General features: G+C 36.0%; 1 protein-coding gene across 1 annotated transcript; it reads right to left on the bottom strand.

The window, feature by feature from the left end:
• Positions 1-16,112: 16,112 nt before the first annotated feature.
• LOC115230537 lies at positions 16,113-16,773 on the bottom strand. Its single transcript, XM_029800692.1, has 3 exons — positions 16,647-16,773; positions 16,504-16,616; positions 16,113-16,470 (listed from the first exon to the last, which is right to left on the bottom strand). Exons 1-3 carry the CDS (start codon positions 16,662-16,664, stop codon positions 16,113-16,115), a joined length of 489 nt encoding a protein of 162 aa, XP_029656552.1. The 5' UTR covers positions 16,665-16,773.
• Between the last annotated feature and the right edge of the window lie 727 nt (positions 16,774-17,500).

The following is a 17,500-nucleotide window of genomic DNA, read 5'->3' as shown; positions in this document are numbered from 1 at the left end:
TGTATTGACTCATGAAAGACTACATAATGTTATGAAAAAGCTTTACTCATTAAAAGAATCAATACTTTTTATCAATTAATTCTGACTTTTAAAAAAGTTTTTATTCATACAAATATTTAATATGAAAGAACTCAACAAATTTGAAGCAGTTTAATCTTTCCTTATTTCTCTGGCGACACTAATCTACGGGGGTCTAGATTTCAAAGGTTCAAACATTGCCTATCAACAAAAACTACCAACCCAAACTATTCAAACTAACTTTGAAAAGAACAAAATTGGTTAAGTTCAAAATGCCGATTGAAAGGAAAGTTTAAAAAACGAAGGGCAGACTCCTTTATTCATAAAAATATTTAAACTGAAGACAAGCTCTACAACACCTTGTTGTAATTTAAGCAATTAAACTCAAAGATAAATGTCTAAATTGTAACGTTTGTTGAGGAAAACACTATTTTCATTTACGGAATAAAAAATTAAATGCATAATTATAATAAATTTAAAGACACTATATTCAAAATAGCACTCATTAAAATGAAAATCCTAGATGGAATTATTAACATTTTGAAATGTTATTTTATCTGAAGAAAGTGTTGCCACTAATAATCTTGCTTTAGACGCAACACGCTCATTTTCATCATTCCCCAGTCGAACAGCAAGAGACAGAATATCATCACAGTTGATTAAAAGACGAATTCGTTCAATCATATCAAGAACCACATCCAACATCTTCTCTCTAATTAACAAATAAGTCGATTCAAGATTCTAAAATAAACATTAACAATCCATTACTCTCCGAACTAGCGAAAAAACAAACGTGAGAATTTCGGAATCAGTGTAATTTCTGACTATAATACAAATTATTTCCAAGACGATGACAGCACATTTCTACAAAGTATAAGAGCAATAAAAACCTCAGAAATTACAGAAAGACTGTTCAATTTAGTAACAACTCGATGAATAAACGGTTTCATCCTTTCAATGTTAGAATACAAAGCCCATTGGAACGCATGTAAACGAAACTCACCGAACTCAGAATCTAGAAATTAAAATATTTCTTAAATACTCAAAAAATAAAGACCCGTCGCACTCTCAAACTCCACATCAGAAATCAAGAAAAATGACAACCCCATACACTTTGCGGCCAGTTGTAAAGTGACAGGATTAGGGTCATTTTCATACGAAAGAAGATGCTCCCTAATGAACGACAGAGAATCAAATGAGAATGGTTTACTCGAAAATTCAAAAACACAACACAGTCCACCCAATTATGGAAGCTCTACAAAATATAAACCAATGGAAACACCGTATTCCACTATTTGTCTGCTCTAAATAAGCGCCCATCAATCTCTCCGCATAAACACCGGGATTTCCATCAAAAATCACAGCTTCCCGAATGCACTCAACCGACAGTTCCCTCACCTTCAAATTAACATCGAGAATTGTGGCACAAAACGTAACACGGAATTGGGAAGCAAATGGCAAAAGGCACTTGCCAGCCCGGTAAATAAACTCACGTATGAGAGACAAACAATTTAATTTAGTAAGCAAAGACTGATTGTGTATCAGTGCTCGAATAAGTGCCCCAACTATAGACATAGCGGAAGAATCAAGTGCCCCAGGAGGACATTTCACCAAAATTGCAAGCAAAACTGCAGTGCAATCCTCTTTATTCCTGCACAAAGCCCATTTCAGAAAATGGAAGCGAAACATCGAATTCTCTTATCGGGGAGACCAAACCCGTGAATGACAGATTAAGGACACTTAAGTAATATTCCGTCCACTACACCACGAATACTCTTGAAAGACTGGTTGAATACATCGGGATCTATGTTCTGTGAATAAATGAGAGAAACATGTCTTAATAAACAAATCCATTGAATTCCACGCGACATGTTGCAATTGAACGTCGGAATCACAAAGAAGTTCAAATAATGCTTGAAATACTGGAAATTGCGAAGAGTCGAAATTAGCACACTGACACACAAATCCCAAAAATTGTGCTGCGATAAGTCGTCGAGTAGTGGTCTGATTGACCAACTTGTCGACAATGAAGTTTATCACATTCCCACAACTCTCTTTGTCGCCAATATTAATCAGAAAATGTTCATATCGAGTAATTTCCTAAAACTAAACAAATATATAACACCAAGAGGATGTCATCACGTTCTAACAAACCAAAAACAATCCTTTCCATTATTCGTCGACATTCCGATCCCAAATAAATCACCGTATTCAAAGACAGGCAGACTAATCCTTCCAAATCTAGAGTTTGGTCGCAAAACTAAATAATATAAAATATTACATACAAGAGGAATTATGAACTGGGAAAAGACAGATTGTTTGAACTGGCAGACTAGTCCAAGTACTTTGCAGATTTGTTTATCTTTTGACTAAAAATTAATCTGAATCAAATAAAACGGCAAATCGGGAAAGTCTTGGTAAAATAGTTTCTAGAGCTAAGTTGCCCGAAGTAGTGTAAAACTTTTGCAATGCCTCAAAAGCACTTTGTCGAACTACTTCCGCAGAATCCTTCAATCCAAAGATGAGAAAGTCGGAGTATTTAGTCGCCATAAACACGGCCTGTTCTCTATTTAAGGAAGAGAGAATATATCCCATTGCCACATGGAATGCAGCATGTAATCGAGTGTTCTCACAAAGACTCTCTGGTAATAATTTATCAATAATCTCTTCATATCTTCTCGAGCCGAATTTTCTGCAAATATCAGCCAGAGCCGACAAAGCCGCCTAAACAAAGATGTGAAAATGTGAAATAAACATTATGAACATGAGCAAACTGATCATTGGAAACAACGTCTAGAACCAATCGACAAAAAACTCCCAAAATGATCGCAACAGTCTTCATGCTGTTTGTTGCAATAATTTTCCATACACGAACGGAGACTTGGCAAACGTGATTGGAAGAATCAAATCGATTAATATATAGAATCGATAGAACGCGACCAAACATATCATCACCAAATATAGTACGAATAGTCTAAAAGTTAAAGAAGGTTAACAAACGGCAATGTTGGCATCACTTGTGCGAACTATCTCCATGCTCTCTTCGTCAGTCGAGACAGTCACTCCTAACACAATATACAAGCAGGGAAACCAATTAGTTGACAAAACAGTTGTCCGATGAGATGGACAGACCACTTACGTACAAGTTTATCAACATGAAACATTGACTTTTGAATATGAGGTACAACCAAATGAACTGAAGAATCCCCCAGTCGGCCAAAAATGCACATTAACAGCTGAAGAGCTGTTTCTCTTAGACTATCGTGATTGAATTTCTAATGAAAATAGAAAAAAAATTAACCTCAACTACAGAACTCACGAGCAGTGGAATATGCGGAGTCAGTTCATTCGGGAAATCAACAACAATATACATGGCAACCCTCAGGAGGCCATCCACCCTGTACAAGTCAGCATCACCTGTAACTAAAGCCTCCATTAGTTCATCCAACACATTCACCACTTTATTTACCCCCATCACTTTAATCATTTCGTAGTATCCTTACACTATTTCTACTCTCATTACTAACCTCTGGCACCCCCTTGTCGGTCAAATACAGTATCCTTGCTCGTCATGAGATTGTACAACCATTCCAGAGTGTCATCGATATTCGAGGTAGTCAGCGCAACAGTTGCGAATGCCTTGGCAGTCATTATTCGAACTTCACTGTTAATACTGTGAAAACAGGCCTTCAAATTAGGCAGTACCTCCTCACTATAGGCACAAAGATCCTAAGAATGTCGGATAATAAAAACTGACTTTAACGTTGGCCAATGAAGCAAGTCGTGAGAAAATAAGGGCAGACAAATAATTGTTCTTTGGGTCTGGATCACGGAAGCCGTATTGAATAACAGGAAAAATGATTGAGAGTGAGGGAGAGTCGATTGCATGAACAAACTTGACTTGTGACAAGGTGTTCAACGCTTTGTGAATGAGTTCATTATTGGAAAGCGCAGATATAAGAACATCCACAACCTCTGAAAATATACCAATCAGAAAAAACTCGCAATTTCTGGATTTTTGATAACGGATCCAATTTTATTGAGGGTCCTCACTGCACTTTCTCTAACCGTACAAGTTATGTCATTCAGAGTCTGTAGAATTTTGGGCATAACTTGAGGGAGGGCTTGAGACATAACTGGGGATGAAGAATCCGCAATCGTAGAAATAATTTCAATAGAACCTATCACTCAAAACACCACACTCACCACTCCTTGTTCTCCACGAACGGTCTGATAATGCTTCCAATAGTTTTGGCAGAATTTGTTTCATTCCATGCGAACTAAGATTTCCCATTACAACACGACAACAATCCGAAGCGGCCTAAACACCTTCAAATAAACAAACCACCTTTCTCACATTATTTGCTGAATCACCGATAAGAATTAAAAGGTTGGGAAGAAATAAAACAGTATACGGCTCGAATGTCCTTCCCATCAATATAAACAGTGCCTCAAAAAGAAAGGCGGCGTCTATAACATGTTTATCAAAAAATTGACTTTCTCGTCCGGTATTTTCCTTTTTGTTGAAATTTTGAGTAAGAAATGCTATAATATCGTATTTCTTTATGGAGGACAATCCAATTCCTTTACAGAGTCCGGCTAATCCAAACGCAAATCCACGTCTCTCGGCATATTTAGTAGATTCGGTCAATCCTTTTCTCATTCGATCGATGTAGGCGATCTCGGAATCCTTAATCGCCTTAATAAATGTTGGCAAACATCGAGCAATGTTTTCTTGCACCTATAATTCGTATCAAAATCAGCATAATAACCATTTGAGAAGGCGTTGATAAAACTCCCAAAAGATTTTCCAGGATCTCCAACATCCTTTGATCATTAGCATCCAAATGGTGTGCAAGGGATCCCATTATTGTTATTAAAACGTGCTTTTTTGTATAAAGTTGCTCAGTGGCTTCCGAGTTAAGAAGTCCTTTAAGAAATGGCAACAAAACTTCGACATGCTTCTATCCAAATTAATATAAAGGGACAAACTCCCCCATGTTTATCTGTAAGATTAATTGCAATGTTGAAAAAAAGACTCTCCACGTCCGAACAGCAGTCGTCAACAGCAAAGGTAAGAATAAATTTAAGCAAATCGATCATTATGAGGCAAGAATCACCATAAAAACTGCTGAGGTGTAACATAGCCAGACCCGAGCCATGTCTTATCCACCATTTGTCCACAACTACTACATTGATGTGACCCTTCCTTTGGTCTTTATACTAACAATAATTTATCGATAATATGAAAACAGGCAAATTCTGATGGTAAATTTGTTTTATTTGTTCCAAAATCACATCTATAGGGCGACCGTGGAGTTTTGGAAACACATAACACAACGCCTGGGAAGCTGTTTCTCGGACTTGTAGGTTTTCTGAAAATGCCAGTTCTAACAAGCGATCAAAAACATCCCAATCAACGTCAAAATTAACCAAATCAAGTATCCTATAAACAACATAATCGATTTTTCAAACTCTTGTGCCAAATTTCGAATATTTTCATTAGTTTTGCAATGCAAGGATGTAATAACAGAGCAAAAAATTTCAATCCCCATTCTTCTATCTTTTTGTACTGAAACATTAACTGACAGGGGCATTTTCAGAAAAGTCTATTTCAAATTAGATAACCAAAAACCTCAAATCCTAGACGTTTAAAATATAGATTATCAGCTTGTAAAAATTTGTTAATTTCATCTATTTCTGAAATACAATTCTCTTTCAATTCACAAAAAAACGCAGCAAATCTTAGCAATCGTGCTGCTTCGTCGTTCATATCGCAAAAATCATTCAAAATCATGGCGGCTAATTCAACTATTTCTACAATAGCAAGCTGATGGACACTGGACTAGAGAAGTAAAATAGAAAAAATACCACTTCCTGAAGACAAACTGATTCGATGAATTCAAGATAGTCAAAAAGTAGAACCACGAAATGATTGCATGAAATGACTGAAGTGGTAACAAAACGATCGTATATCTTCCAGGTAATTATAGACTTGATCAGAAAAATCAAATAGCACGTCTGAAAAATGGCAAATTCATTGAAAAGTGTTGATTTTGAACGAATTATTCGTAGTAATTCCGTCACGTTCTTTTCAAAAACAGTTTGGTGAATAGGAGGGAGTCTTTGACAACAAAAGGCCATTTTTGCTCCAGAGATATGAATTCCTATAATCTAATTCTCACAAATCGAACTCTCTGCATCCGACAAAGCAGGGAATGCATATTTGACCAGAGAATGAGTCAGCTAATCCCGACATCGTAAATTAAGTTGTCCTTGAGAAGACGGTCACAATGTCTGAGTAAAAAAACAAAGTTTTGTGGCGTTGTGTAAGAAGAATTCACCTTTTCCATTATTTTAAAAAACCACGAAGATCTATCAACCATCTAAGCCAATATAAATGCTTAATACTGAGTGGAGTTTGTTGGCTAATTCTGCTTCTTCCGCCAATTTGTCTTTAATTTTCAACAATTGCGTTTCCGTGATGGAAATTCCCATGAAACTGCATTTGAACGTATCCTAAGCACAAGGGTAACAAATTCATCAAACCTCGTCAATTCTTGATTTAGAAATTTTCTTGTTTACTTCATTAAACCTAAAATATCCAAAATACGCAAACATTTCAAGCATTCCCACGTCGTGCAAATCTCCGACTTTGGCCGAATCCATCACTTGACAATCAGACAGACTCACAGTAGACGCAATAATTTCTTCATTAACAAAATACAAACAGTCCAATAGGAGAGAAGAAAGAGCGATTCGTACATTTTTTATTCTCGACAATAAGTCGCAAAGGTTCACCACAGCCTCCGAATTGATATTATTTGATATTAAAGTGAGATATTCGTCGACTGAAAATACAGAAAAATCGAAATTCGACAATAAAAAGCCCGGATTATCTAAAACAATAAAAATATAAAAGAACAGATTAGTGGACAAGTCAGCGAAAGAATCACAGTCTTGAGAAAAGAAGGAATATCATCTTTCTTAATTTGGGAGAATATAATCTTAAAAATCAACCTCATTCGCGATGGTTTCAACATGCAATGGGACGACAATAAAGTCTAAATAATTCAAAATACAAAAAGCAATGCCGAAATGCCTTTCACGTTGTCAATAAAAAGACAGGCCTGATTAAGCAGCTCTGAAATGCACAATTCGGGTATTTCAACGCAAAGTTTACTGACTTCAACAAGGCGGTGACAAATTACCAAAACAACAAAACGACAGCGAGAACTGCCAGTAATAAATACAAGCAACCTTCTCTCCAGACTATCCAATTCCGCCCACAGCAATCCCATTTTATAAGCAATGGTCAAATCTGGCTTTAACAAGGCAATAAAAACCTTCAGAATTGTAACACGCAAGAGCTCTGTCAGTAAACAAATTACATTTTTTAATTAAACTCTTTACTTGTTCCGGACTGGGCACAATCGTACTATACAGTCACTACAATTTAATTACGTAATCAAATAAGCCAAGGAAAGTAATTTTTGTTGAGGACATTTTTCAGTTGTGCATTTCTCCATATAACTCTGGACAGACTCAACACATCGAGAAGTCAATTCTCTGTCGCGACCTATCCAGAATATTCAAAAAAACCTACCATCATTGCGCAATAAATGCAACGACAGACGCACAAAAACAGATGAAAAACCAGGAGAGTTGAATAACTTGGTGTTGGCTAAACAATCAGTCTATTTATAGACTACAAATAATGAAGATTAAGGTCGGAATTAGACCAGAAGTATTGACATTTTGGGGAAGAACTGTAGTCCAGTTAGTAAATACTGCCATAAGACCGGCAGTAATACGTGGAGAAGCTGACAATATAAAAGTAATGAGTTACTTGTAGTCATGAGAAGAGGGAGAAGAGTGTCAAACACATGAGCACATAATTTGATAGTCGGGGTCCTTAATTTAGAAAATAGAGATATTGCGAGCAAAACATTTTCTTTGCTGCTGACATCCGACAAATTTTTCAGGCCTGGTTTATAGCAACTTGAAATGACTTTTAGTCAGCATCGTCAAAAGAGACATGGCTGTTTCGTCGTCAAATCCAGCCGAGTACAGCACAGCGAGGGCACTAGTTGACATTTCCTTGTTCGTTGGATAACTCTTCATGTTTTCTACAGGTTTAAATAAAATGTCCAACCAATAAATTGAGTGGATAGAGAAATGAGGAATTCCTTATCGTACACCATTCCTCCGCCAACGACACTAAAAACTAACATAATCTCTTTAGCATACTTAAAACTGCAGGGAACACAACAGATGAGATGAGATCTCGGCCAACAATTGATATTACATGCTTCAGCCCATTCTATAAATAAAATGACACAGTTTGCTACCAAAATACGATATGAAGGCTTTGAAAACAGCTTTTGCATAGTAAATACTTTATGGCTCAATAACTCGGCTATTAAAGTCTAAAATTAATCATAAATGACCCACCTGGGACTCAGTGGGAAGATGATTAGAAGCGACGGAGCAAAAATGACTGATCAAGTAAAGAATTCCTAGATCGTCTTTGAACATATTGCACAATGTCCTTAAAATACTGATGCTGAGAATTTTTGGAGAGTTGTGCTAAAAAATAATTTTAAATATAAAACCAGAGAGAAAATCTGAGTAAACTGGGATTTTAACATAGTCCGAAAAATCATTTCATATTTAGGGGCAAGACAGCAATGTGAAGCTAATTTAGCTTGAATATTAAACTGAAATACTTATAGTAGTTACTTACTATAGAATACAACACATCTGTGACAAATTCATCGGTTGAATTAATTACAATTCCCGTCATTATATTAACTGTTAAAATCATTATTTTATTGGCTTCGTCGCCATTCAGTGGTACGTCGAATGTGTCCCATTTATCAACATGATTTGCCAAAACAGTACATATTTGATTCATAATATTCAAGTTTTTGAAACAAATAAATGCAAAAATATTCCGGTTTATATCAGAATTGTGGCTTGAATTAAATAAAGATGATTTGAAATACGAAATCATTTCTTGGTGTTCATGATTATCAATTCCTGAAATGTAAATCGGCAAAAATTTACGAGAAATATGAAAGCAAAAATCAGATGGAGATAATTCAAATAAGTTATCTTCAATTTCGGCCTGCATGTTATAAAATCTCTAAATTCTGTTCAAAAATGGTAACACGTGTATGACTCAACAAGAACAAATGTCCAGTAATCTGCTATTTAAGTCGAAATTGAAACAAAAATTATGAACTAAATAAATTTAATATCAGAATACTTTTTTCGACAATTAAAAAATTAATTCTAAAATATTGAAGAGCTTTCTGAATTAAATTTATTTTATCAATTGTAATTATACGTCTAATCCAGAATTGTTTATTTGTAATATTAAATTGTTTTTATATTTTTTAATTAAAATATAAGCTTTATCGACTATTTATGTCTCGTAGCTTTCGTGCAGAATCGAGGAATAAGGTTAAGGACTCGTTGAACTACAGCATCCTCTCCAGTTACGTCCCAAAAAATAAATGGTAGATTTTTAAATAAAAATTATCCTTCTAGGACTAAGGAGTGGTGCTTATTACCGAATACTACGATTACAGTTTTTAAATGGATTCCCTGTATTTTCTTAATGTTGATTTATGTTTAGCCTCATCAGTAAATCAAAATGAATTATACTTTAGAAACCTAAAATGTCAAATGGAGTGGGCTCGAATTTGGATCAGTCAATTCTTTCTCCTTTAAACCAGGACTCTTTTATGCCATACTCGTCTTTCAAACACAATACATAGTATACTATCATCCTTAGATTAAGAATATTTGTTTCATTTGTTATTGATTGTTTTATTGCATCTTTCATTGATTTTTTAATAGAAAATAAGCTTTCTAGTGAAATAATAATAAAACGGTATGGTGTGTCTGCACCAATTTCAAATTAGCAAGATACTGATAAATTGTGAAAATACTTTTTCCTTATAATTAGTCAAGGAACAAGTGATGAGGTGAGGTCCTTTAAAAACATTCCACCCAAAAATCTAACATATTAACAATACCTTCGATGACGTGATCCTTAAAACCTTCACTTCACACCAAGAAAATTAAAAAAAAATTTGCATACTGGTTAAAATAAGCAAAGTGAATGTTTTCGATTTTTATGATAAGATCCCTTTAAATATTATAAGCAAAAAAGTAAAGAATTCTTTTCAACATGTTAATAAAAACGAGAGCGAAAACTTTAACACTGATGTTCTTCCAAGCCGCATTTTTAGAAATATATATTATTTTTCTCAACTTTTTTTGAAAAAAGAAAACACGGACAAAAATTATTTTAAACTGCCGGTTCATAAGACGCCTTGACAGGTCCTCAGACGATGCCCAACAAGACTGAAAGAGATGAAGAGTCTTTTGGGGATCCTTATTTTTCATTAAAATCTTCGTACAGGCATAAAGAGATACAGGCATAAATTTTTAATATTTTTGTAATAGAGATAAAAAGTCCAAGACGAAAGACAAGCTCGATCTGCGAGAATTGCCAGAGAACGATAACGTGCATAAATTATTGAAGGATCGATTATCAATAATGCTTTTTTCGAATATAACCGCTACCAATAAACTAGCATCATTCATAATTGGAAAAATCAAAAAATCTATCTTCATTAAAAATTTTAGATACGGAAGTTTTGTAAGCTATCTTAATTCAGAAAAATATGGATGGATTCCAAGATATCAGTTTGGCTAAAAAAATGCAAAAATACTACTCGTAATTGACCAATGTCTATCTCACAAGATTTTTACAAATTTACAGCAAATTGAAATAATGTTTTTCCCGGCAAGTGCTACATGTTTTTACAGCCGATGGACCAAGGAGCTATTAAGACATTCAAGACGCTAGTCAATAAATTCAAATTTCTTGAAATTATTAAAAAAATTGAACTCGGAAAATCATCATTTGAGGCATGTAAAAAATAAACCAATAATAAACTGCTTTCAATAATCTAAATGGACCCACAATTTTATTGAAGAAATATATGATGAGTCTTCGCCTGAAACTTATCAGGGATTCGTGTCGACTACAAATAAATGATCCAATTCGAGAGCAAGTGTATCTTCTATACGAGCATACAGAGAGTGAATAAATCCTGGACAAGTTGGATAAAAATTATGATGAGGACATTGATTGTGGAGGACAAAAGAATGAACAAGTCGTTTTAGAAAATGAACAATGTAATGAATAGTGTCTATATAATTAGGAAATACTTCATATAGAAAGATGAAGTAAATTTAAATGTCTTCAATCACCTTGATAATTATTTTTATTAAACAAAAGAATGAAGTGAATTATTTTTCTTCCCTATTATTACATATTCTTTTTAGAACAATCTTCGTCTCTTATGCCCAATAATCATAGTCGGTACATAGAGGTCCTCGTCCACACGTATTCCTGATTCAGAAGAATCCTTCGGTGACACCCAATCAATGCTTGCTCCTCATCGGGAACCGATATTCCATGTCTTGTCTCCTCATGCATACTCTCTATATTTTTCTTAAAACGAGTGTTTGGATATATGCCTTCACTCTGTCTTCCATTGCGATAGAATGCAGATGACTTTTGAAGAATCTTGAGACAATTCCGTCCCATGTAAGTACAACAGGGATTATTTTCACTTTAGCCCGATGAATCACCCCTAATTCATTTTCCAAAAGGTCATATTTGTGGAACTTTTATCATCTTGATAATATTAGTTGAAACATTAAAACAAGTATTAAAACGAGAATACTGATTTTTTAAAGGAAGTGAATGTCTCCATTTTTTAATTAGTCTTTAAATTAAAAAAAATGCATTTTATTAATTGATAAAAAAATTCGGACCTCGGAAATCGTCAAATATGATGTCACAAAAATTCAAATCAACTTTATTTATAGAAGTTAATTTATGGAATTAATTAAGAAAATTTTACCGGTCCGAAGTGGACCCCGCCAACATAATTGACGTTGCGTTGCCTCTCACGATAGCAACGGAGATCAACTGGAAAAGCCACCGGGTCTCACGTGTGTCGTGGCTTTTTAATGTGGCTAAGCGTCCAAGCTTCTTTAGGAAGCGAAGCGATTTCCACAAAATTATTTTTGGGTTTGCTTTTATTGGGCTTGTCCTTAACGGTTCGAAATCTGAGCTGCCTTGGTTCCCAAATCAGTAGCAAGGAGATTAGAAAGGCTCTCAGTGACCACAAAAAAGAAATAGAAATCCTTATCTTACGTATCTGCAAACTTGAATCTCATCTGGAGCTTTTCCTAATGAAGAACTATTTTTTATTCCGAAACTTACTTTCCTTATGCACTCATCGCCTTTCTTTCTCAAGCAAGAACATCTATCTCGTCTTTATAATTTGGTTTCAAAACCCCCGAGTTGCTGGTGAATATCATATTCAAACCTGGTGACATACTACGTGGCAATTTACCTAATCGTTGCGGGGGCATCGATATCCGTCTTGCAGAGATTTATCCTTGCCATGCTATCTATCATCGTTGTCCGATTCCACTAATTTTGTCAACTCTGTTTTCTTTTCCTCTTCTGAATACGCCTGAGATTTTCCCGCCACATCAATGCAAAACAATTTTAACCTTGTAGTTTTTGATTGATTTATTTTATTAAAACACCAAGACCACTTTATATAAAATTTAGAAAATAATGTAATTTCCACGTCGGGTTCTTTCTTCTGCGTAACTATTTCTCAACTCCGAGGCTTTTGTACACCCTAAGGAGTTCTCCTTGTTTTCGCATGCCTAATCTGTTATCCGATATCGATTCTATCTTGAAGTCTGGAGCCGAGTATCTGTGTAACATCCATTTCGACGCTCTGGGGTGGCTTCAATCTTCCCTGCCTGTTAATCTCGGGGGGATTGGCCTTCGTTCGCCCGTTTATCTGGCTCTTCCTGCCTTCCTCTCGTCCCTGGCATCATCCCGTGCCCTCACTGACATCGTTCTCAGAAACCTTCCCGAACGAAAAATGTCAGTTGATCACGTGGCCGCTCTGGACTTTTGGGATTCATTGTACAACAAAAGACCCAGTGACCCGTGTATCCAAGCTCAATGGGATGCCATTTCTTGTGAAGCTCTTGACGTACATCTACGCAAAAATTTCGATCAGCACAGACTTGCATGTCTCCGCGCAGGCTGCTGCACAGGGAGTGGGGCCTGGCTGGATGCTCTCCCTGTCCCTTCCACCGGTAACCTACTAGACAAAGATTGCCTACGAATTGGTTTATCATTGCGTCTTGGATTGGAAATCTGCGAAATACACAAATGTCGTTGTGGTGCTGTCATTGACCGTTTTGGTCTACATCCCCTTTCCTGTCGTCGCAGTGCAGGGCGCGCACCACGCCATGCAGCACTTAACGACGTTATTCAGAGGGGGCTCACGGCCGCTGGGATCCCATCAATCCTCGAACCCGTTGGGCTTGCGAGGGGAGACGGAAAAAGACCCGACGGCCTATCGACTTTCCCGTTTGAGTTCGGCAAGTCTCTGTTATGGGATGCGACGTGTTCAGACACTTTCTCGGAGCTCAACCTTCCTTCTTCAGCTGTCGAGCCTGGCTCAGTCTCTCGCAAAACCGAGAAGATGAAGATTGGAAAGTACAAGGAGCTCTCTGAACGGTATCTGTTCACTCCCATCGCCGTCGAGACTTCCGGCGTCATCGGCGAAAAGTCTCTTTCCTTTCTAAAAAAGCTTGGCCGCATGATCTCCCATAAACGGGGAGACCCACGCGAGTCCAAGTGGCTTTTCGAAAGGATTTCCTTGGCCATAGTACGTGGAAACTGTGTTTCCATTTACGATGCCGGGAATTTAGTTAGTTAATAACTATTTGTTAATTACATATAAAAAAAAAAAAAAAAAAAAATGTAATTTGTATGTGTATCAAAGAGTTTCAGCGTTTCTATTGTTTAGTTATAGTTAAATTTTTGGGGTATTTTTTTTCGTATTCAAATTAAGAAAATTAAATTTTTTAGGTTAATTTTTTTTTATCTTTTAGGTTAAAAAATCGCCCTAGTCATTGTAGAATCGACAGCTCTATTTCGATTAAGTAAACAGTATTCCAAGTAAACCAAAAATAATAGAATGCTCATTTTTATATATCATCAAAATCTAAATTAATTGAATTCACGATCATGTAAAATTTACATTGTAAATCATCCTTTGCCTTAATTAATTGTCATAGTGAGTTGTATAATTAATAAAAAAAAAGATAAAAAGAAACTAAACACTCACTCAAAAGAATGATCTTGTTTTAACTTGAATTTCCATTTTCTATAATACTGCATGTCCTGCGACGTCTTCTCAACAGTGTCCATGTAATAAACAAGTTCCTCGGACAACTCCGACAATAACTACAACACAAATGGCACATGATACTTCTTTATCAAGTCGACCCTTATTCTGTAAACTCCCAATTAGCGACAAAAACTCCTCGACTGCTGAATATGGGAAACAAACTTCTGAATCTTTGAAAAGCAGGCAATTCTAAGCAAATACACATCACTTCTTACTTTAACACCAAATCGAGTTGGGTTCTCTCCCTCCCCCAAACATGCTCTGCACATTTCGATTATCAATTCAGCCGCACGTTCATAAAACTCGTTATCGACATAAATACGAAGGAGAGACACAGGAAATACGCTCTGGAATAACCCAATCCAGGATTATACCATATATTGAGTCTCCAGGCATAATGGAGGCAACGTTCCATGTTTTAAGAAGTAATTTATAGAAAGTCTGTGTAGATTGAAAGAATCCGTGTCGTCGTATTTGAGAAGCAGAGTCTGCAGAACAGTAATACACGAATCGACGTAACTAAAGCAAATAAAATAATCATTTGACACTTTTTTGACTCAAATGTTTCAAAAAATGGAATTTGAAGAATCCATTTAGAATTTTCTAGATATAAATCAGGACTCATTTTGACGACGGACTTTGATTCGACACATCTAACCAATTTCCCTGACATTGCATACCTTTTGAGTAAACTATCAATAATGTCCACATTCGAAATAGAATAATAAGAAGTGACTTGAAATGCTTCGTCATAAAGCCCAGCTATGCAAAGGACTGGAATCAAATCTTCGGCTTTCTCTGAAGTCGATATTGACAGATCGAGATCTGAAAGAGTTCTTTTTGACTTCAAAATCAACAGTTCGGCTTCAATCCGTTTCCTATCTACCAAAATCAGATTTGTTGGTTTTAGTCGAACAATTCCCTCGCCCGACACGCGAATATGTTCATTGGCAATACGCTTAAATAAAACATACAAATCAACCAAGTCGAGTGAACATAAACACGTGTCTTCGTTACAGACAATAAACTGATCATATTCAGGCAGACTTGCCAAAGCCTTCAATGCTTCCTCCATGAGTCTACAAGGTCCCTCAAATTCAGCTTTGTCGTGCTTGATAAGTTTCCTGCTACTGTTGTAGGCAACTTGAGCCACTATTGAATCGTGATTTATGAACCAATAACCACTCTGGAATTGATAGATTCTATTTCCAAATGAAATAGTGCGGAGCGAAAAGTACAGCAAATTAGAATAGTCGACACCTGCCAATCTCCCTGTCATCGAATCGAATATCTTGGCCAATTTAGCCAAACACTCAACCTGAATACTCAGAGAATTCAAAGGAATTGTGTCCATTACTTCATATTTATAATGTTCTTCAATGTAATCCAAAAATGAAGCAATCAGGTCGGTTTTAGGTCTATATATATTCAAATATGATACGAACTGAATATTAGAGGCAGCAAGAAGTAGAATGGCTGTGGTATACTGTTCGATGTGCAGATAGGCGTCAAAAAGAAATGGAATCTACAATACATCAACTTTGACTACAAATTCATCCGGATATGGCCCGAATTGGAATATATCCTCACAATAGTCGGAGACCAATTCATGTCTTTTACACAAAGACATGGCAGTGACAACCTCAATTTGAAATTGTAATAATACCATTAAATTATATTCTTCCCAATTGGAAAATTTAAAAAACACAGACAATTCGTTCATAAACTCTTTTCCTCCAATCATTTTAAATGTCCTACCCAGACATCCATCATTTAGCACTCTAAATTTGTTGTAATGAAAATAAAATACAGATTGGCAAGACAGGTGATAAATAAAAGTGTGGGAGGAATCTGTCTCTGAGACGTGGATAGAGTATTCGAATATTCAACGACAGCACTCAGACATCCGCTCTCAAACAACAGCAGCCCAAACAGACTAAGAAACTCATTTCCCCATAGATTCAGTAAAGAGTCGAACATGTCAGACTGAGAGCAGACGTTCAAGTCATTCTGACACAACTCCACCCCGTTTTCCAAAATCAGTGCCACCAGTTTCAGTTCTGGACTATATTTTTTGTTAAAATTGAAGTGAATTGTGGCATATTCGTGGTATAATGAGTCAATACGTCCACTAATAGGAGAATTAAATCATTATTGTACAAACAAGCAATCAGGAAGCTTGTTAGACGGCAGACAAGCAGCTCCAAGTGAGAAATCAATGCAATAAAAGTTCAAAATATGATTGATTAAATAAGTTTTCATATCATCTTCCAAAAACTGCAAATAATTCGTAAAACCTAGCCAAACTTGTAGATTTCCACTCATTGAACAAAGAATGAAGAGGGATCGAACATATCTGCGGTGGGAACTGACATATAATTGGAATTGTTTTGTCAAATACTCCAAACCGAGTGAGGAAATCTCACATTTTCCGCATTTTCTCACTATTTTATGTACAAAACACAAAACCATCTTCTTTTTGTGGGAACCTGAAATCCTCGAGTTGTTTTATTGAGTTCGACAACAGAGAGACACTCATATTTGACAAAAGACTCACAAGTACTGCATAATCCCGTGAATTACTAAAAATATTTCACTCATTTTACAGATTTTCTTTGATAATTCGACTCAACAGATCAATTGAGTCAAGTATCTTACAGTTAAAGTAATTCTTGATAAATTTAAACATAAAATTGTCAAAAGTGGAGGAACCGATGCTGTGCATGACAGCGGAATCTACTAATCGTAATCCTTCAATCAGGATTTGAGAAGTTAACTCTTCGGAATCAGGGAATAATTCAGCCCCAACATGAGAGGCTGGAAAAGACTGCTGAAAGCACAAATTCTGACCAACATTTCTCACAAGAAATGACAATCCGCTCTACTGTCCTTTAAATTAGGTCTAACCTTCGAGAGAAGCACTAATTCGTTGGAATCCTCCATGCAGTCAAAGGAAATTAAATTATGTTCCTTAATTTAATCATCAAAAGCTACCTGTTGATCACAAAGCAAACACGTGGAATAAAATGCTTTTATATCTGCAAAATGTGTGTTTTCTAAATACAAGTCCTCTTCCCCCTCAACTACCCCATGAGAGCCAATCTAAAACTTATTCCACAACAATAACCTTTTCATAAATTAGCTTAGAACATAAATCTGTC

The sequence above is a fragment of the Octopus sinensis genome, unplaced genomic scaffold (assembly GCF_006345805.1).
Source record: "Octopus sinensis unplaced genomic scaffold, ASM634580v1 Contig15734, whole genome shotgun sequence".
NCBI lineage: Eukaryota > Metazoa > Mollusca > Cephalopoda > Octopoda > Octopodidae > Octopus > Octopus sinensis.
This window is presented reverse-complemented; position numbering and strand designations above follow the sequence as displayed.

Coding starts and splice junctions, on each gene's coding strand:
- LOC115230537 (XM_029800692.1), bottom strand. Junction 16,471..16,503: donor AACAAGCTTCCTGATTGCTT/GTTTGTACAATA, acceptor TTCTCCTATTAG/TGGACGTATTGACTCATTAT.